We start from the raw sequence: 20,616 nt of genomic DNA, 5'->3' as shown, positions 1-20,616 counted from the left end.
AAGCTGCAAGCTATCGGTACAAGAATGGGATTTTGTCTTAAGCTCAAGTTTAAAAGGATGCACTAAAAAAGGATGAGGCCATGTAAAAGGCAAAAATATCCTGATTTCAAGTGGACAGAGGCAGCCCTTAAATGACAAAAATCAAATGCATCTTGCAACTGCTCACATCACTAGCCACTGCTTCAGATAAAAATTACACGGCTAGTCATCGTGTCATCTGATCTTGCTATTTAGACTCACTGTGGCTGAATAAGGAAGCCCCAGAAATACAGTCTTGAGAACTGCAAGGAAAAGTTGAGGTTTTTTGTCAGCTAACCTAAGGCTCTTGTGTAAATCAGCAACTCTGCAGTATCAGCAACAGAAGTGTGGGATCAGCTAAACTGGAACCAGTTAACAGGAAAAAACTTAATTTAAAGTCTGCCTTGTGATGCTGAGTTTTTCTTCTACCCTAATTACACCTTTTAACTGTTTCCCTCCGTCGGAGGCGTGTGGCAGTCACCTTCACTCCATCAGCCCCGCTCCTCTCCACAGGCTCGGTTTTAAAGAACTTTTCCATTTCTCATTAGTTGTGATGGAGCCTGAAGGACACGCGAGCGATGCAGCAGCTTCTGCTCAAGCCTGCAGACAACATGAAATAACTGAAACGTATTAATTGCCTCATATTTCTCAGCAGAGGTTACTGACCAGAACCCAGAGGTAACCTAGGTCTCACCATGCACATTTTTGCGAGTCACCATTTCGGCAAGAACCATCTGCTTTATCTGCTTTTGCCCCTCCAAAGCAGCAAATGCTCCCCAGCAAAGCCTCAAAATTTCATGGTGCCCTTATGTATCACCAGTACATAAAGGCCATGCAAGACTGGAGGGGAATATAGGGATGGTGCAAAACAAGCCTCACTTCCAAATAAGACCAAGGGCTTTGGTACCGACTGTTTTATTCACTTCCATAGGCAGGCACCGAACCTGAGCTGCGGCAGGATTTCTGGGATACTGCCACAACCCTGAGGGCTCGCTGCGGAATTTGGGTCTTACGGTCGATTCAGTTCAAGCTCCAGAAGTTTAAGGGCATTAAGCTTTGAAGATTTATGTCAGTTAGAAATATACCTTGTAATGAAGCTAAGCTGGAGCCGCTCTTGTACCTACTGTCTGGGATCTTTATCTAAGAGACGTTTACTTCAGCGGATCTGGAAGCCTGTGAAGTTCTTTAGTCTCGTGGGATCATTTGGAGCAAGAATCACTTGGTTCCAGCCAAGCTTTTCCTAAAACCAGTCACCAAGAAGAAAAAAAAAAAAAAAAAGGTGGGGAGGGAAGGAAGAGAGGAGGCGAGGAGAAAAGCGTGTTTGTTCAAGCAGCCCCAGCTCCCTCCGACTGTCTCCCAGCAACAGAGGCAAAGCGCTTTGCGGATCTCTTACGCTGTGCCGGGACCCAGCTCTGAAGACGTGCGGGGACTGCTGCCGGTGCTGCTGGGAAAGGCAAAGAGCACAACAGCATGTTTCCGTGGCAGATTCAAACCCCACATTTGCAGCCCCTCTTTGGTCAGAGCTACGACTCTGAATGCTATTAGGCAAGAGCCAGGTAAGCTCCCTCCCATCAGATGCTTTTTACAAAAAAATCCCATTTATTTCCCAGCATTTTTGCGTTGGTAGAGCCAGCATTTCACCCTCCCCCACCACACTCCATGCTTGGATGCCCTCTTCCACCCCTCCCCACTTGCAGTTTTGCTCTTTCACAATGCAGGATGAAGGATAAGCTAAAGTTTTAACCTGGTTTTAAGAAAGGCCAGCTCCTCTGCTGTGTTTCTTGCTGGGAAGAAGCAATGCCTACTGCAGTACTATGGCCCTGGAGAGGACGGTGCAGGATAAAAGGACTCTCCCCGTCTTTTCACTTCCTTTAAATGTAGATAAGAGTTTTCTAAAAACAACTTCTCCCCCACGGATGGAGGTAACAGGTGCCCAACGCTGCAGCCAAGAGGACAACGTGGATCCAGATCACAACCCACTCTGCTCTCAGACTGGATGAGTTCCCCTGCCCAGGGCAGGTCACCATGCTCTGACACCGTGAAAAATTTGCTTCCTTCCCTGCATCCCTTTTCCATAGCTGGATCCAAAGTGCAAATTAACTCCGGGTGCCAGGCCAAGTTCACTTGTTTCCATCGCACTGCCCTCCTCTAATGCGAGGGAGACTTGATGCTTTTCAGGTTCCGTCCCCAGCACTGACAGCTCTGCAGTCACAACACAGCAGTGAGGACTTGCAGGTGCTTCTTCAGCACTAAAACACCCCTGAACTTTTCCTCAAAAGCAGAGAATTGCCTTGTGCTATATAAAACTGAACGGTAATGAAATAATCGCATGGCAAAGGATTACCTTTCACAACCCATCCTTTGCTAAACATCAGTTTGATCTGGAGGTGGTCACGGTTATGCACAGTCAAAATCGTACAACAATTAACGCAAAGGGAAATCCTGCTTCATGCCCTCGGCTCTCCATGAAAAGAAAACACTCTCCCAAGTCACCAACCAGCTCAAGCACTGCTTTAATTGCTGATCATCTCGATTTAACTGTTAAGAGGTTGCAAAGATAAGAATACAGGGGAAGGACACAAACCTAAAGAGGGAATGAACTCTGCAAATCCCTGTCCTTCGCAACCAGTCCTCAGCTGCACTCTATGGCACTAAGATGGGACTGGAAGAGAAGATACCTTGAAAATAGCCTATGCTACAGTTTTTTAGGCTGTTCTTTCCCAGTGGTTAATTATTAAAATACAAAAATACCATGTTTAAATATAGCGCTGCAGTTCAGACTTAGTTGTAGCCTGAACACTCAGTTCCGATTTGTTTTGGCTTAACCTGTTTTTTTCCACTGAAGCACCAAGCATCCATCCCTGAACAGGTTGCAGGGTGGGTTTTTATGGTTTGGTTTTTTTAAATTTTTTTTACACCCACAGAAATAAAACCACAAAATCCTTTTTCCTCCTAAATTAATACAATCATATCTGTTATTCCTAATCTAGAGGGGCAGCTGGCTCCATGCTATAAAGATATTTTAGTCAATGAGGCCTGAAACCCTACCAAGAAAGGAGACAAACTATTGCAAAGCTAAAATACTTTGGGAGAAGGAAAGGCTACAAGGATGGGACAGCGCCCGCCCTTCAGCAAACCCCAAAGCAAGGGGTGCAGTGGGAAGGAATCGCAGAGCAGCTACCAGGATTGAAGCACACTGAAATATTTTCACATTTGCCTACGTTTTGCCGAAGAATAAAAATACCCTGAAAAAAGGAGCTGGGTGCGGCTGAGAGTCATCCCGTGGCTGGGGAAGTGGTAAGCTCTTCCACGCAGGCAGGCAGCCACGAAAACATAGCAACTGGCAATTTACTCCAAAACAGAACTTTATCTTAAAACAAACTATCCCAAGTGACGGAGTTCTGATTAATAGAGAAAAAGGTATTTGTTTGTAGAAGGCCAGTAAAAGCCAAGCCAGCTTGGAGGACATGCTGGATGCCAAGGTTTGTTCTGCCGGCAAGACAGAGGACATTTCAACACCAGAGTCCTGCAAAGTAATTCCCCAACCTCGCAGCACTCGTGGCAGAAGCACCTAATGGCTTTCAACGTGAGTAGGATGCAAAATATCTCCTTTCCTCTGATACCACCCTGCACGACCAGCAGGAGACAGGTCCCAAATCTTCTGTGAAGGCAGCAGTGCCAGGTACGGGGCTTCGAAGCCTCCAGGGACCCTTCTCCTCGGAGGGCACGCGCGGCCCCGCAGAGGCATCGCTCCGCAGCCAGCTCTGATGTGCTTTGTTTCCACTCCCCTGCCTTGATGGACGTGAAGCCGCGGTGGCTGTATTAATCTCTCCAGTTTTTCCTCCCCAGAGCCAACGGTGAAGTTTGGAGCCAGCGAGTCCATTGAGAGAGACAGGATGATTAAACAAGTCCTGGGGTCTTTTATCACCAAAATAAAAGACAGCCTCATGCAACACGAGCTGTCTGCAGCAACTCATTTGCATGCAGGGAAAGGAAACTTCATTCAGAAAGCACAAAATTGAGCAGCACTCCACTAGCGTGACGCTCACCCAGGTTCGGGGGCATCTTTATGCTACTGGAGCTTTCTGGAAGAGGCTTAGTAAAACCTCACCTACGGCTGAAAAGCCCTTACATTTACCATCACTATAAATGCAGAAGTTTTGTTCTCAGTCTCTGCATGCAGCATCAGCGATTCCCAAGGACATAGAAAGGTTGTCCTGGGAGAAGAAAAAAAATAGATATACACATGCATGCCAGCATTTGGATGACCAGATATTGCCGAGAGCTACGTACCCTACCCCAGACGGTTTATAAGCGGGGTTTCCCTCTCCCTCCATCCCCTCTGAGAACAATAGGTGGTCAGAGCACCCAGCTGCTTCGGACAGTGATCTGCACCGCTGTTCCGCAGCTCCGCGGGCGTAACACCCGGCACTTGCATCCCCAACCAAGCTCCATAGTTAGGCTCTGAACCCCACAAACCAGCTCTGTTTAGAGTAAATGCATGCTTCCCCGCTTCGAAATTAAGGCGGCCAACCAGAAGGGTAGGTTTGTGTATGTTAACTAGGAGGTTGGAAGCCTGCCTAAGACACCAGGCTATGTCGGCCAACCTTTCCACGCAGCGCTCTCTCTTTCCAACACCTCCCTCATGCACACACAGACACTCGCTCCTTTGCAGGGAGCTTATTTCTGAGAAGCCAGATGTTACCATTAAAATCCAGATATGCCTTGATATACAAAGGAGAGCCCCTTTGATGCTTTTATCCTGGAAAAACAGCTTTTAGAGTTAACTCAGGGGCACTGAAGAAAAACTCCAATGAAGTATTTTCCCTTTAAATCACTGTAACAACTTCAGACTTGTTAAATCAGGTATGAAGAGAACGAGACGTAACAGACTGCTTTATTCTACTGCTCTTCTCAGGCACCTCATCAGCCCCTGATACCTGGGAAGCCTGAATAGGGAACTACGTGTTATCATCCGGGGATGATTTAGCATTGAAGGTGTGTCTGTGCATGTGCACATACATGTATGCACACACGTCTAACTACAGCATGTTGCCTCTGGGAACCAAACCAGCAGAAAACGACTTTTTTTTTTTTCCTTGAGGTGCTTTCTGTGGTTCAGCAGTTCACCCAAAGGTGACAGCAGCATCCCCACCCCTGCGACACTGGGGGGACTGTCAGCTTGTGCCATCACCAAGAGCGTTAGGGGAGAGCATAACAGGGTTTCTCCTCAAAACCTCTCCTGCCTGGTGCTTCCCGAGCTTACCTTCCCTTACGATAGGATTTCTGGTACCACACAGCATTGCTCGTCTCTTTCTGAGCTCTGCACATAGCAAGGAAAAACCCTGTGTGGGGTCAATGCCTTCTGCTTCCTCTGTGGCCCCTTCCCAAATTGGCAGCTTAAAATCACCAGTCCAGAAGCCTGGTCACAAGGAAGATAAGCTATGACACGCCTGCACATGCGTCAAAGAAACAGAAACACTCAGCAATAAAGTTATTCAGATAAAAGTCTATAATTAAATAAAAACACCCAGAAACAAATGGCACACTATCTACCATATGTATGGTATTAGTGCATTATAATGACACCCTGCAGCATAAGCATAATTAGGAATATATCAGGATTCCCATTATAAATCCTTATTATTAAGGGGTTCATAACCTATTGTACAAACTTGCCTGGGGCTAGAGCTCGGCAGACAAGATAGCAGTTCCAGCAGCATATTTTATTCTTGAAAGCTACTTACAAAGTTGGGTTTAAAGGTTATCAGTATTTAAAATTTCTGCAATTCCAAGTAAGTGTCAAGGGTTAAGACTTCATTATTTCTAAGCTCTGCAATTGAGGGATGGGGCAAATTTGGTTTAAAATTATAAAATAATCAGACAAGCTGCTTCTACAGTTTAAAAACCCCTTTGAGTCCAACACACCTCAAATTACAAAGTGACCAGTCTCATTACAGCCTAACAGGCTAGCTGGAAAAAGCAGGGGAGAAAAATAAGGGTGCATTAGGTCAATGGACAATGCTGGGGAAGCAGAGAATGCCTCCATCTGATGCTTCCATTTTGTACCAATGCTGCAGCAACAAACCCCAAATATAGCAAAAGTAGGATCACCCATGAGCTGTACGGTTGCCTGAAAAAGATGATCCCTCCTGCACACAAAGCCTGACTCTCAACCTTCAATATCACGGTCGAAAGTTTGTGTCAGACAGTTACGAGACCAGTCTAGCTGAACACAAGATGCTGCTAGCCGTTTCCAACTGTTTTATGGATTTTCTAGTGAACAAGAACAAGCTATTTTGGGGTTGCTGGGAGGAAAAAGAAAGCAGAGCTATTTAATCAAGATTTAGGATTTTCTTTTTTAATTGCTGACTTGTGAAATCATCTCTCAAGAGGTGCGGTATACGGTCCGGAGGGGACGGAAGAGGTCAGCACAAGCAAATGACCCAAGTGGCAACTGCACAACGGTGCTGAAAACCAACACCCTGCACAAGAGCGACAGACTGAATGAAAAAACAGCTTTAACTAGCCTTTTTGGGCACCTCAAAATTAACGCCCAATTTACACCACGAGTCCTGTAAATGGCAATAATGCCCCTTAGCTGATGCTTCGACATTTTCTAGGCTTCTCAGTGCAGTGATAATCGCGGTGGCCCAACTCCTCCTGCTTCTCATTTCAAGTTTAGGAAACCCGTGGTGAAAAGACACCTCAGATGGCCTTCCCCAGCAGCCACACTGAAATGAAGTCCACTACATATGACATGCTGCTTCACATTTATTAGCTGTATCTCTAAGCACTTGCTGCTCTTGCAGCCCGCAGCCCAGTAAAGCGGGGCATGGTGAGCGCCCAGGGTCGCACACTGAACTCGCTGCGGCTTCCAAGCATTTTGCAGATTGACAATAATTGAGGCTTGTCGTGACAATAGCACAGATAACAACAGAGGGGCCAAAGCCAACAGAAAGGCAGCTTTTCTAAAAGCCAACACGACGCAGGCTCAAAATACCACTGTGATTAGGGCACTCGCAGGCAGCGGGCAAGCCAAGATGATGCTGCGTGCAGACGTTCATCTAGGAGAAAATATAGCAGGTGCTGCTTTAGCAAGCACTTAGGTCCTGCCTGCTGCCCTGTTTATCCTGCTGATGCAAGACAGTGATCCAAGGCATTTTCCCCAGAAAAGTCTTTGGTTAATGGATACCTGATATTACTGACTGACATTGCATCCCTGAAGGTGGAAGCGAGGCTGCTCAGACCCCGCTGGGGTAGGTCCTGGGAGCAGAGGGATGGCTGGATCCACCAGGATCTCTGAAAGGGATGGAGTTGCAAATATTAAGAGCAAGAGAAGGATCTGGGACAATACCTGCTGGCTCCTTAGCGCAAGTGTAGTCCTGGGAAATTTGGATCTGGGCCACGAATTTCATTTCTAGATTGGTGACAGCACATAAACCACTTCTGGTTTTGTTTATGATGCTTCGGCTTATGTTCTCAACATCACCATCCCATAGAGCAGAAGCCTCATATTTCATCGCTCAGTATATTCTGCATATACAAATATACCAGCCTGTGTTATGAACTCAGCATAACAAATACCGAAGGCCTGGAAAATATAAAGCTCAATTTATTCATTCAAACCTAAACTACAAAAGCAAGCCTGTTGTTTGTGGCACATTTCAACACTTAAACTTCAGAGTTCCCATGCTATATCCTCCTCCAGCAGCATGTGCTTTCCACACACGACGCGAGGGCTTGCCGAATTTGTTATTTATTTCAAGACATTCTGCAACTGTTCGTTAGTGATAAAGGCACACAGATTTTCTGGCTTAATACAGTCTCTGAGAAACTCATTTGGATCGGGATCAGGGACTGTTGCTTCATACCACTCTCCAGTCTGTGTTTTTGTACAAATCCCAGAATTAGAAATCTGAACACATACCAAAAGGAAAGGAACTTACGGTATAAATTTGTATTTCACAACCTGTGTGCGGTAGATCTGCAGTTTCAGAGCCCTCCGAATATCAATGTTTTTTGACAAATACGCAGTAAAATTCGACGTTAACATGACAAGAAAGATGGCCAAATGCGACAAAGCATCCGCTCGTAACAGTGAAATGGCTGGATGCTGGTTATTTTAAACTTAAAATAAAAAAGGCAAAAAACCCCTTAAGAATATCAAATCAGTTCACTGACTTCACAGCTACGTTTTCATACTCTCGCATCCTAACACACAAAGCCAAAAATTATTTGTTTGGCTCTTGGTGCAAAGATTGTCTCCAGCGTGCAGGACGCAACGCAACATGGTGAAGCCCACTTGGAGAACTCAGAGCTACAGAAATGCTTTTTTAAAAATAAAAGCTTCTGAAGTGCTGGAAGATGCGACGTAAAGTGGAAGAGAACATAATGAAAGACTGAATTTAGTAAGGACACTGAGGCCGGACATTTCTGTTCCTGAAAAAGACTCCCGAAAATGCTAACGATCACAAGATCGTTACATAACCAAAATATCCGTCAGAGCACGAATAATTTACATGAAAGAATCAAAAGCTTCTGATTCAGAAATACTGAGTTAGTACACTTGAAAAGTTAACAGAAACACACAGCAGCAGCGGACTGAAATTGTTGTATTATTCTAGTGCACTGGATGCGCACACGCTAATTTAGATCCACGTTCAGCCTGTAATTGGTGACCTATAAATAAGAGGAGAAAGAAGTCATTGTGCATTTAGATCTGTATTGAGGGCATTTTCACAAATCCTTTTGAATGCGTGGATGGAAAGTTTCTTCCACACACAGGGCAGCCGATTAAGCTGCTACTTTCGCTGTATTTTGCAAACCTGCCTTAGGGAGAGCTGCCCTGGATACCTGTCCGGTCCCACATGAATTGATAAGATTCAAAGAGCTGGCAAGTATAATTCTTGTTATGCCTAAACCTTGCTGCTAAATACAGGAATAAAGTATACTTGGTCTTTACATTCGCTTTTCAGACCAGACCATCAACTGATTTTACCTACAAAACTGGTAAATTGTCTTAGTTTGGCTTGGATTGGCTTAGTTCAGTATTGGTTTATAATTTTAACAGGCTGGCCATTTGCAACAGATACATAGCAAACCTGTAAGGTGGAAACGCAAAACCTTTCACTTTAAAAAGTTAATCAGGATGAAGGACATCTTGCCTTTGGGGGCAAAGGAAAAAGAGATTCAACACGAGGGATGATGTAAGAATTCCTGACCTTAGCACAGGAAAAACAAGAGGAAACGTTGGGATCTGGAGATAATAGAATAATCAGCCCAATAATTAAGTTGATTAGGATCCTGATGGACATGTTTAGAATAGCAGAAATCAGAACAAAAATACTGACCACATTACTGCTTTTCCCCTAAATAGAAAAAAACTATAAAACATTTCAAACAGGCAAAGGGAAAGCTGGAATGAGCGCTTAGAAACGAGGGCCAGCTCTAGGCAAGGGACATCGGCCGAAAAGCATGCCAAGCACACCTCGCTGTGAAAACAGGCTCTGCCTGGTCCCACAAGCCAAACCTGGGGCAAATGAAGCATTAAGATTTAAACACCTGAATGAAAAGAATAAATGAAAGATTTTAGGAGGCACAGGCTGCTGGCAAGCAAGGAAGGAGCCTTGTGACCCCCACGGCAGGGATGTCCTTGGACCATGCAAGGACCACGCAAGTGCAAACGCATGGGGCTGAGCCAGAGATGCGACGGCCAGCCTGCATGCTGCAAGCGGTATGAATATGGAGAGGCTGAACATACTGTTTTCTCAACTGCGTTTCTCACTCGAAACACCAGTATTTGGATCTACAGCGTGGGCCATACGGGAGCTGTTACCTGGCAGGTAAGCTGCATGAGCTTGTCAGAACAAAAACCAGTGAGCTTTTACAAGATGCGATTTCACCAGGCACAAAAATAGCAGCTCTCCCCCTGAATAACAAGGGAAATATTTGCATTTTCTTTCAACACCAGCTCGCAGCTCTGAATTTCAACTTCTGGGTGTCACTTCAAGGCAGTGGCAGGTTTTGCATCAAGAGCTTTCCTGAAAGTTTCACATTTCAATGCAAATGTTCTTAATCCTCAACTGTAAGCTGTAATTAAGGCACTAATTCCACTAGGTACTTAAGCACCCAAGCAGTCCTGACAAGGTTAATTGAGCTCAAGTATTTAAAGCCATACCATAGCAGCCCCAGCCTCTAACAGCTTGCTCCCCAGCTCTTCAAAACCTGTGACGGAACGCACGACAGATGTGCCATTTAGTCCTGGCATCCATCCTTATGTGACATTAAGACCCCAAAAATGGGTCAGCAACAGGTGAAGCACCACATCCACAGTTACTGCGAATGGGAAAGAATTCCTTCTGCGGCGACAGCGAAACACAGAGCACCACTGCAATTATTCATAGGAGATGATGGTTGCCCAGTGCCATAATTAGCTACAGAATATTCATTAATTCTTCAACTAATTCACTTGGGGGAAAAAAAGCCACACCAAAGTGGTGAACTGTACATCTCCTTTTTTCTAAAAAAAAGCTAAAATAAAATGCATGTTTTATTCAGTTCCCAAAGTTTCTTTTGAAGGAGGTTAAATCTCTTCCTAAAAGAGCTAAAGACAGAACAAAAAGCAACTACCTCATTTTGTGAAATTGATGCTGGAACCTCCGAGCCCAGCATTCATTACAAATTCAGCATCAGAGCCACTTACTTGATAGCAGACAGCTGGAAGTGGAGGATTAAGGGATGTCAGGAGCCAGGTCTGAGGCTAATTCTCAGTAGCCTGCCACGTTCTTCGCCCCTGAACACTCAACAGATCATTTTTCTTACCAATACCCATGACCCAAGAAGAGCAGCTAAACTCAAACATCACCGTTCCTCAACTCCAGACGTCTCTGCTCAGAGCATGGATGCAGATATGGGCTGGTGACATCAGGTGGTACAGATGCACCTCCTGGATCATACACGTACCGAGAACAACCACATTGCAACCCTCAAAAACAAAAGCCAAACCCCTGAGCAGGGCATCCTGGCTGCGCTGCCGCACAGGCAGGACCATGGGGTATGAAGTGGAAACGAACAACGGTGATAATTGCAAGAGCAGAAGCGCATCGGAAACCTATCACAAAAGGCACTAAACCTCCATTCCTGAAGCCAGGACACTGCCCAACGTTTTTGCGTTTTGCTGAAGCCAAACGTCTCCCCTCTTCCTCCTCCTCTACAAAACAGAGCTCATTTATCTGCTATTGGCATTTAGGGGTTTTCACTTCATCACCTCACTTGGTCCTGCAAGAAGCGAGGCTGCGTAGGACGCGGCTTCCAAATACCCGTACATCGCTTTTATCAACCTGACAGCATCTAAAAGACAGAAAGCATTTGTCACAGCCCGCCTTCTTCTGAAGCCACCACAGTTTCTAGAGGACTATTTTACGACATCCTCAAGCCCAGCCATCGTCCCTCCGCTGCTTCCCCCAGGAGATTACATCCCCGCTAATTACTCTCACTGTCAGGAAGCTGCTTCCCCAGCGGAACTGTGGCAGCTCAGTGAATGACTGTGATAAAGTTTTACTTTGTCTTGGTGAGGCTCTCTCCTTTAGCACAGACACGCTGATCTATCAAATGGATAAAAGGACCTGGGGGAAAAAAAAAAACAACACCCACAACAGAAGCTGGGGCAGGGGGAGAAGGAACCATTCAACACCTAAACCTGGCCAAGAGCGATTAGCACGGGCTCAGAATAAAGCAAAGTTGTTGCATACCCCTTAGCCTTTGTTAAACGGCTTACTGTTCATATTAGACATGCATATGTTGCCTTTCATCCAAAGAGACCTGCAGTAGCTTATCATCAAGAGAGAAATCAGCTCAGCCCCTGGATCGCGCCCTGTGGGTGGGAGGGTTTGCTGAGCAAACTCCAAGGGGCTTCACACCATTTTGCACAACGCAAGGTTTGCCTATGGCAGGGCTCGTGCATGAACCCGGGCCGATGTGCAGGGCTGGAGCTGCTCTACAGAGGAGGAAGGCAGAGCAGATGTGAGTTAATCCGCCCCAAAAGGGAGCTGGCAGCCAAGCCGGGTGCCGAGAGTCCCCTCCTCCTTCAGGAGTGCACACACAGTTTATTCTCCTATACAAAATTCATAGTGAGCTGTGACTGCTGCGTGCTCATCTCACAGCTGCTAAATATTTATGAGCCAATTACAAAAAACAAATTTATCACTTTAGGCCTCAGCCAAGTTCGGAAGGATTCAAATATTTATTCTGACCAGGAGCTCTACCCCCCTCGTATGCTTCCTCTTCCCCACCTTGCTTCCCACTCAAGAGGAGGGTCAGGCATTTTCGGTCCTCACCCCTCTCCCTGGGCAATACGTCGCTGTTCGCTTTAGTCATTTCTCTGGCTTGCTTGCAAAGGGTTTCTGTCTGACAGCAGCTGATGGGGGGACACCAACATGCATGCTCACGCTCCCATGAAGGAGCCGGTGGGTCAGGAGACAGACGGGACACACGCTGAACATCCTTTGCAGCACGGAGCACAAAGCAGCGCTGTCGGCATCTGTTATTTGGGCCAGGCCCTTGGAGCAGGGGAGCTGCAACTGGGAAGAGGGACGAGCTTTGCCAAGTGAATCATTTCTTCCCCATCCCACCCTTTTGGCAAAGCCAGCACCACCTTCCACTTCCAACAAAGGGCATTGGCAGCGCTCGGCTGGGGAAGGGACGTGACCCTTCACTTCCAAGCAGATTTTCCTGCTGTCCCCAGTCAGCGAGAGTGGCTGAGCACAGTCACCCATGGCCCAGAGCGATGATAGCTCAGCCTCTGCCACGGATCCCATCTGTCCACGGACATAAACAGGTCGCTCCCCAAGTCCCCGGCGCCCCGAACAGACACACCTACTGCTGGCAAGGCCAGTGGGCTAAATCCTCAGCTTCTTTGCTACAGCTGCATGTTGTATAGAGCTGCACATGAATCACTTTCCTCCTCAGTTGCCTGCATAAAGACTATTAAAATTAACAGAATAATGCATATAAATCTGCTATTGTTTCCCCTCAACACAGAGGAAGAGCCAAATCATTGCTAACAGGGGTGGCTCAACAAGGTTTTATATTAGCCTGGTCAATTCAGAAGCTGCAAGTTGTATCTAATTCAGCGCAGCTGCATTATCCCACTCAGGGAACTAATTAAACCTCCAACAACAGCACTACATTTATGTTTACATCTCATTGTTGCCATTACGACCAGCCAGATCAGCCCCTTTCTGCACATACAAATCACCACAAAAAAACCCCAAACATTCCCTACAGGTACATCTTTACCATTTCTTACCAATCATAGGAGTCTGCTTTAGGATATTTTATAGCAAGAACTGGCCTGACTATATAAACTACTATCAGCAGCTCCCTTTTATGCTGCTGCTTCTATAGAAAACTTTTGCTGTATTTTGCATGAACCATGCCCCTCCTGCCGACAGCATCCAAGAGTGCAACCATTGCTCCAGAAGTCAGAATGAGACCCCAAATGCCTCTAAGTCTTTGGAAATGAGAGCAAATCAAGGTAAAGGCAGCGAATCACCAGCTCCTGGCTTGTCCCCCTTCCTATGAGAATATTTAACCTCACACAGTGTTTTTCAGTGGGAACAAAAACATTCTGCAAAAAGAGGCTATCGCCATCTCACAGATGGGGAAACTGAGGCAGAGAGGAGAAACCTTTGTCCAGAATCATTCAAGCTGGTCTGTGACAGCCATGAGACCCCAAGGCAAATCAGTGCTCTGGCCACAGGATGCCACTACCAGATTAAAGCAATTCCACAGAATGTTCAAAGTACACCAGAAACCAGGAAGACAAATAACATCATCAGGTTTTGATAGTACACATTTTTTTAAGCTAGGCCTGCCCCATTGTAGACAGATGTGAATTTTTCACATTCTTTCTTGATTTCCTCAGCTAAACATAATGGGAAGGAAAAGCAGATTTTCCTCTTGGGGCTTGTTAGGCTGACACTGGGTGGAAATGATGCTTTTTGTTTACAAGCAGGGAAGCAGATCTGCGGGGCTCATTCCTCTGAGCAGAGGAAGGACAGGCACACCAACACTTGACCTCTGCTACCAGTGAAGTCGTGCAGCACTAAAGCCAAGGGCTCCTTCCCTTTCAGTATTTGCTGTAAACAGTTCAGTTAGGCATGAAAAGCACAGTGAAAATTATCTGGTTCTTTCAAATAATCCTCCTGCTGCAGAATCTTTCACTCACAGTCACAGTACAGCTGACCCAGGTGATTAACAGCAAAGCCTCTACAACCAAAACAGCTATAGAGGAAATTAGGTATATTTGGCAACCCTAAAACTGCAGGGAGTGAGAGTATGAACTGCAAGCTGGGCTCGTACTGAGGAGAGATTCCCACTTTGCTTTTAGCATCTTTGAATATGTCCCTCTTCCACAAAAAGATGATTTTATCTCTGAGTTGGGACCAGAGAGGCAGCTGAGCATCAGTCGGCGCACAGAGGACAGGCGAGCAGGCGCACAGCCGACCCACAAGTCTACATGCCCGGCACACACAGCTCCACACCCCCAGCACCATGCCAGGGGTTTTATTTCCTTTCAGTGTACAAAGAGCAGTTCATCTGAGCTTATCTCTTCTGCAGCGCTGCTGCTCTACCAGCAGAGAATCACCTCCAAAGAATGTTTCAGTAATGCTGCGGTGCTGAATTTCAGAGGGACACTTAATCTTGCCTGAGTGGTTCACTAGGGCCAACTTTCTGAGCATGAAATATTTAACTATCCATGGGCCTCCTGTACTATAATAAAGTGACTTCTAACAAGCCTCAAATAAATACGTGAAGAGGAAAGCGGGAGCTATTAAATACACAAAACCCAGCCCAATTACTCTCTTTCCTCCATCCCCATGAACCCAGGACACTGCTTACCACCCCCTCCAGCATCAGGGACCCAGAAACAAAACATCTCTGGATGCTGGGAGAGTCCACGGGGGAAGAATTGGAAAGAGGAGGTCAACATAAAGATTTGTGAGCAGCGCTGTTATCAACTCTCCCTCATTTTGGGGATGTAAAAACTTATCTGGCTTGCCTAAAAGAAATCAAGTCCTGTATTTGAGCAACTTAAAAACTTTGAAACTCACTTCTTGCAATTCTGCTTCCCCCCCCCCCCTCCAGTTAAGCCTATCTTTTGGTATTAAACACCTGAAGGAGTTACAAGTGAGCATTTGCCTGTTAATGTGATGTGAGAGTTAGTAAAAGCAGTGAAAACCACCCAGGACCCCCTCCGGAGGCCAGTGCAGTAGAGAGGAGCTCATGCTGTACAGATTCATTCCTGGCACAGCAGCTCTTAAGCCTTACCTCATCCCACTCCGAAGCAAAGGACGGCGACTTCTCCAGCCTCTTCTTCCCAGTGCTGCAGTTCGAGAGCGATTCGCTCCGGCTCCCCATGGCATCGTCCTCTGTCGGAGAGCAGGTCAGAAGATCAGAGTCCGATTTGGACAAGCTGCGGCTGAGTTTAAGCTCGGCTTTGGGCTTGCTCCCCGGGTGGGCTCTGCCCACAGCTCTGTCCCCCTCTTCCTCAGCACCGCCGGGGTGCTGTAGCACGTGGGGCGTGACTACAGTTTCAGGATCCGCCCGGTTGACGTGCGTGTGCTGGACGGTTGCGTAGACCACTTGCTGGTTTTGGTCTGGAGAGCTGGTCCGTACTGATCCAGAGGCAGGTAAGTCAGCATCCTCCAGCTGCATAGCAGGTGGGTGGCTTGTAGCTTCCGTGCCTCCTTTCTCCGTGGAGGAAACGAGCCTGAAAGGGTCCTCACTTATCTCACAGATCGGGGAAGAACCGTGAAGCAACCCTGAAAACTGCTCTGGAACCTGGATGTCCTGGCTGTCGGCAGAGTCCTGGCTGCGGCTGCCACTGCTCCTCCTGTGGTCTTCGAGGGGATGAAAACAGGGAGGGGGGAAATTAAAAACATGGAAGAAGCAGCAAAATTCCAGCTCTCCCCCTGCCCTCCCTCAGCAAGGGAGGGAGAGATAGAGAGAACAGTTCAGTATTGTTCTGCGTGCTTAACTTGTACCCAAAGTCATGGCATTTATGAAATTCCAAACACTGGCCTGATTTATGCAATCTGGCAGTTCTCCTTGTTGTTTTATTCCTGTTAACACTAACTATCAGGCCTTGCTATATAAGGTTAAGAGAAGCGCTAACTATATCCTGCAGAGAGAGCAAGTGAGGTAGGAGAAGCAGAGACGGAGGCTCCTGGAACATGTGATACATTTCCGTAAAGGCCAAAGTGTTATTTAGAGCAGCGTTCCCTGCTCTTGGCACGAGCTGCAGGGTGGGAAAACTTCTGGACTGTAATCAACCTGCAAGTTCCAAAATCCGTTCCCCAAAAAAACCACTGCTTTCCTCCCTAGTGGTTTCCGAGTTTAACCTCTCCTCCTTACTCAGGGGAGAGAAAGAAACAGTTTATGCAATAAAAAACTTGATCAAAAAGTCTCCTTCTTGCAAGTGAACCACTGAATGCAGAATGGTCTGATCTACTAACGCAGCGAGCTGCGTGGAGCACCGGCTGTCCCAGAAATATGACACTTACTCAGCTACTCCTGCACCAATATCTTAAATATCAGGTACCAGGGTCCTGCATAAATCATGAATAATTGCCTGATCCCAATGGCCAAGCATGTGCACAGACATACGTGTTACTCACCTTGGTCACATTACACACATTCGAACTGCAAAAGCAAAACTTTGTAAAGCTAAGTATAACTTCTGTTTACCCACGATTCCTATACCTGCCCATAATTGCTTGCAAATTTTAACCACTTCCATTTAGTGCTGAAGAAACACTCTTCGGCCCAAGGACCAAAAAACTACACTGCAAAGGAGCATTAAGGCAAAGCACCCTGATAATGTGGCTCTAAAGTGCAAGGAGGATGTTCAGATGTGAAGAGGAAATTGCTTGCTTTGCAAGACAGCAGCTCTCGGAAGCCAAGGCAAAGGAATCCTAATCTCAGTGAGGGCAAAATACACAAATGAATTTCACTTATCTTTAACTAAAAGCAGCCTAGTAACAACAACAGTGAGACCAACTCCTTCCCCCCAAGCATCCTTTCCAGCACTAGGCTTGACCAGGTCATTTTCAAACACTAACACCCATCTGGTTTGGTGGTCTGTCCTCACACCAGAAATGAGGCAGGAAAGGACTGAATGAGTCATTTGTCTTTGCAAGCCGCTTTAGGTCCTGGGGTCTCATGCACTCTGTGTTTGATGAGCGTAAGCTAGTCCCTCTCGCAGGCATTTGTTTACTCCACAGAAAGGCTAAAAGCAGCTTGCTCAGTTGGCAGCTGAGTCAGGAACAGCAAAAGCCTGAACGGAGGTTAACTGCCAGGGCAGCGTGCCGGCAGACCTCGCTTCTCGCTGGGATCAAGTGATGCGAGGGCTTAGTTCATTCTGGATCCTATGAGTTAAAGATTCCAGGACAATGAAGTAGTTGTTGATTGTCTTGCATGGGCACATAAACCACAAGTTCTGCAGCTGAAGTTGCCAAGGGGGAGGCACATCCCCTGTGGGCAGGTCCTGTCACCAGCACCCTTCCTAACACTGGCTGGGGAGTGCCAACAGCGGCACCCGATCAGAAGATCTCAAGACCAGACTATGTTCACTTACTTTGCATAAAGTTATGAAGCTGTAATGCTGGAGACAAACCTTAGAAGACATCAGACATGCTTCCTTCATAGGACAGACTGGTATTAGTAAGAAAAAGCTACCGACCTGGTAAGAGGGCCACAGCATTGATAGGACAGTCACATTAACCTGATGGGGAGGGAACAACTTCTGCAAATTCAACAGCTTTTCTTCTCAACCTCTTTCCTTCCTTGGAAATAACTTCTTCCATACCCCAGCTTAACCTTTACTGACATTTCTGCTGAAGGCAGAGAGGCGGCTGGTGAAAGTTTATGCCACATGCTGGAACACTTGGGTCCAGCCAGAACAAAGTGCTCCAAATCCCACCCCAGAGACTCACAAAAGGGCTCCTGTTGAACAGAAATCACAGCCGCCCATTCATCCTTGAGCCGATGAAGGACTTTGAAATACGAGGCAGCTGCCAGGGAAGGAAGGGATGAAGCAAGGGCAACAGCACTTGCTCAGAAGATGTGAGGAACATCTTGAAGGAGACACTTCAGAGCCTGCCCTGAAAACTGCAGACTGAAGAACTAATGTAGGAAGGAAAGGGTCATCTCGCTCCTTTTTATCATTGAGGTGCACACAGCAGGAACACCGAGGGTTCCCCAGGCCTTACCTTTTGGTGTTTCAACTAAAGGTGCCTCAGGAGGGCTAGCGGAGAGGCCAGAACAACCCCTGGCCATCTCGGGAAGGTGTGCCTTTTTGAGATAGGTTACTGACATGATTCAGCTGATGTGCTGATCACTTTTGTCATGGCAAAGAGATGAGCAGTATTCATTCTTCAAGGGCGTAGTGAATTTGGAGAATGGGAAAAAAAATATTTAGGTGCTAGAAAAGCAGAGAGACCCCAGTTCTATCCATCTGCTGCACTTCAAGGGATTTGAAAGCATCCTCCTCCAGTTACACCTTTTAACTCAGAAAGGGAGTCGTCCTTAACACAGGGACTTGTGTCCAACTCCCTTAGCTCATTTTACACCCAAGCACAGGCATCTGACTGGTCCTGACTTCTTCAGCCAATGCCTGCTGCAGGTTTCACCAACAGGAGGAACTTCCAACACCTAAAGGGAACAGGAACCCCTTTCTGGGTACAGACTGTCTGCTTCCCAGGGAGGATTCAATTAAGAGCTTCCCTGCCAGCAGCCTGATGATTCCAGATACGAAGCACTTCCCTAAACTCGTAACGCTAGGCTGCAACCGCCCTGCCTCGATCGAATTTCTTTCCCTATATATCATCAGCAGGATTTGTTTCGTGCCCCTGGATTAGGAGAATGAAGCTGTTATTGCAGCTGCTTTTTGCTCGAGCTCCCCACCCTTAAAACTAGCAAGAGCATATGCTAGCCTCTAGCTTTCATATAGAAAAGGTTCCTCATGCCACGTCATGCCAGAATTTGTCAAGTGAGGAGCATGCAAATCTATCTCCCATGGCACAGAAGGTCAGAGAAGAGAGGGAAGCTGGCCTTTAGGGTGCTACTTTAGAGGTGCAAAAATAACCTTCAACTGCAGTAAAACGAAAACAAAGGCTCATTTACACAGCGAGGTACTGCACGTCAAACCCAGAAATGTACAGTACGCTCCTGTGCTAGTCTCATCAAGCTCAGCCATTTTGGACAGAGTTTATCCTCCAAAAGCTACCTGAACTTATGCTCATTTGTACTCCCTCCTCTATTCCCTTTTAACAAAGGGCAGTAAAACACTGCCCTAGTTGCTCAGAGAGATCACTACTGTGACTCTGCACAGAAGCTTCTAAATATATCATGACAGCAGAAATGCAGGTTTGGTCCTGAGAATGGGAAAAGGATCTGTCGTCCAGCCATGATAAAACCACGGGAGGGCATGCAGGCTGTGGTTCTACACTATCATTCATCTCACGGCAAGCCAAGAGGTTTCCGTCCCTTTCAACCTTTGTTTGCAATGCCCATGTGTCCCCATAGATCCCCTTCAGTGATACCCATCCCACTGCTTCTGTAGCCATACTGTGGCTCTGTGAAAAGGTATTTTCTTTAAATCTCTCAGCAGCATGTTTTTGTCTCTTATCATTGGGTCAGATACTTGGTTTAGAGCACAGCCATACATGTGGTTGAGCCTATACAACCATAAAGAAAAACCCTAGCAGGAAGAGGGGCAAAAGTAGGGACTTCAAGCTGGGCTTCCTGTGGAAGCAGCACAGCAGAACCTCAACAAATACCAGTTTTTAATAACCGTCAGAAGGAACCAAGTCAGTCCTACCTGCAGCTGGTTACTGCTGACAGCACTTGTGGATGACTCTCCTGAGAAGCAAGACAGACATCAAAACTCAGAAGTATTTTCTGCATTCATCCTCCACCAGGTCTCTCTGAACGCAGCAGGAGCTGTACAGTCTCCTCCCGGTCAGTTCGCCACTCTTGGCCTATTTACAAGTCCCGTTACAAGGTCTGAATGCCCTGACTTCATGCATGCGATTGCACGTAGTTTCCTTACCAAAGGGGATGGGAAAGCATTTGGCTCAAACCACTTCTGATACTCTGCCCAAAACATTAGGCCAACTTTTCCCAGTGCTCCAGCATGTGACAGCAAACTGCTGTAACATACACAAAAGGCAACCAAAGCCAAGCGGATAATACCACATTCATCTAGTCACTGGATACAAGACAACTTGCAGCAAGAGGAACAAAGGCAGCTATCACATATGAAAGGCACCATTAAAAACAGCGTGCCTGAAATTCAGCCTTTCAGCTGCCCTGAAAAGCCCTTCTCAATAGCCCGCAAGAATCAGAGTCCTCTTCTGACCAAAGGCTCCTCCAGAACTCATCAAGTAACATCTAGAAGCCCAGCCTCTTAGATCGAGGGCCAAAAGCAATTCAAAGCCATGCTTCAGGCTGTTCCTTGTCTTGGGATTGAGCTGCTGCCTTTGATGCTCCAGGACCCTTCTGATCCAGAGGTGGGAAAGTTCTCCAACACCC

The 20,616-nt window shown here is 46.6% G+C and overlaps 1 protein-coding gene across 11 annotated transcripts in view; it reads right to left on the bottom strand.

The window, feature by feature from the left end:
* Window positions 1-20,616, bottom strand: part of ANKS1A (ankyrin repeat and sterile alpha motif domain containing 1A) — a 110,448-nt gene that overhangs the window by 41,183 nt on the left and 48,649 nt on the right. For all 11 annotated transcript variants that reach the window (XR_012046153.1, XM_072886253.1, XM_072886254.1 and 8 more), the window contains one exon: window positions 15,352-15,923. Coding sequence is in view for 10 of the 11 variants with exons in the window: in XM_072886253.1 (XP_072742354.1) it covers window positions 15,352-15,923 (572 nt within the window). In the remaining variant the exon portion in view is untranslated. The remainder of the gene's footprint in view (window positions 1-15,351; window positions 15,924-20,616) is intronic.

The sequence above is a fragment of the Ciconia boyciana genome, chromosome 23 (genome assembly GCF_034638445.1).
Source record: "Ciconia boyciana chromosome 23, ASM3463844v1, whole genome shotgun sequence".
NCBI lineage: Eukaryota > Metazoa > Chordata > Aves > Ciconiiformes > Ciconiidae > Ciconia > Ciconia boyciana.
The sequence above is the reverse complement of the archived record's forward strand: the minus strand, read 5'-3'. Positions and strand labels throughout refer to the sequence as shown.